We start from the raw sequence: 604 nt of genomic DNA on the forward strand, positions 1-604 counted from the left end.
TTCTACCGCCTTGCACCCCGCCGTGGGGTGCCAGAGGTACGTGGGGCTACGAGGAGACAGCCATGGCCCTGCGTCCCCAGCTCTGCTCTCTGCTCTTTGCGTCTCTTGCTCGCTCATCACCCTCCACCTCTCGGTGCCAGCTGCGAGTGCCACCCAACGGGGTCACGGGAGAGCCAGTGCCACGTGCTGACGGGGCAGTGCTCCTGCCAGCCAGGTGTCATGGGGAAACAATGCGACCGATGCCACCATGGCTTCTTCGGCTTCTCTGCCAGGGGCTGCCGAGGTAACAGGGAAAGGGACAAGGATGGCACCTCGGTCCCAAAATTGGGGCTGGCAGCCATGTCGTGATGCCTTTTTGTCACCATTGCAGCTTGCAACTGCTCCCCGCTGGGCTCCGTCACCCCGCAGTGCCACGAGAACAGCACCTGTCTCTGCCACCCCGGCTTCGTGGGCTACAAGTGCGACCAGTGCCAGGCCAACTTCTTCCTGGACCTGCCAAGCTCCCGCTGCCAGCAGTGTCCTGCCTGCTACGGGCTGGTGAAGGATGAGGTACGAACATGCCCTGCTGAGGTGGGGGCAGCACCCCAGCCCCAGCCCTGCCTCA

At 63.9% G+C, this 604-nt stretch overlaps 1 protein-coding gene across 1 annotated transcript in view; it reads left to right on the forward strand.

Annotated features, from left to right (window-relative positions):
- Positions 1-604, forward strand: part of LOC104512836 (laminin subunit gamma-3-like) — a gene marked incomplete at its 5' end in the record, with an annotated part of 11,546 nt that overhangs the window by 6,467 nt on the left and 4,475 nt on the right. Inside the window, 4 exon segments of the mRNA XM_010155973.1 lie at positions 1-6; positions 8-36; positions 141-283; positions 371-549. The exon segment at positions 1-6 is cut by the window's left edge and continues 131 nt beyond it. Of these exon segments, the coding sequence (XP_010154275.1) occupies positions 1-6; positions 8-36; positions 141-283; positions 371-549 (357 nt within the window).

Source organism: Eurypyga helias, unplaced genomic scaffold, assembly GCF_000690775.1.
Source record: "Eurypyga helias isolate BGI_N326 unplaced genomic scaffold, ASM69077v1 scaffold40097, whole genome shotgun sequence".
NCBI lineage: Eukaryota > Metazoa > Chordata > Aves > Eurypygiformes > Eurypygidae > Eurypyga > Eurypyga helias.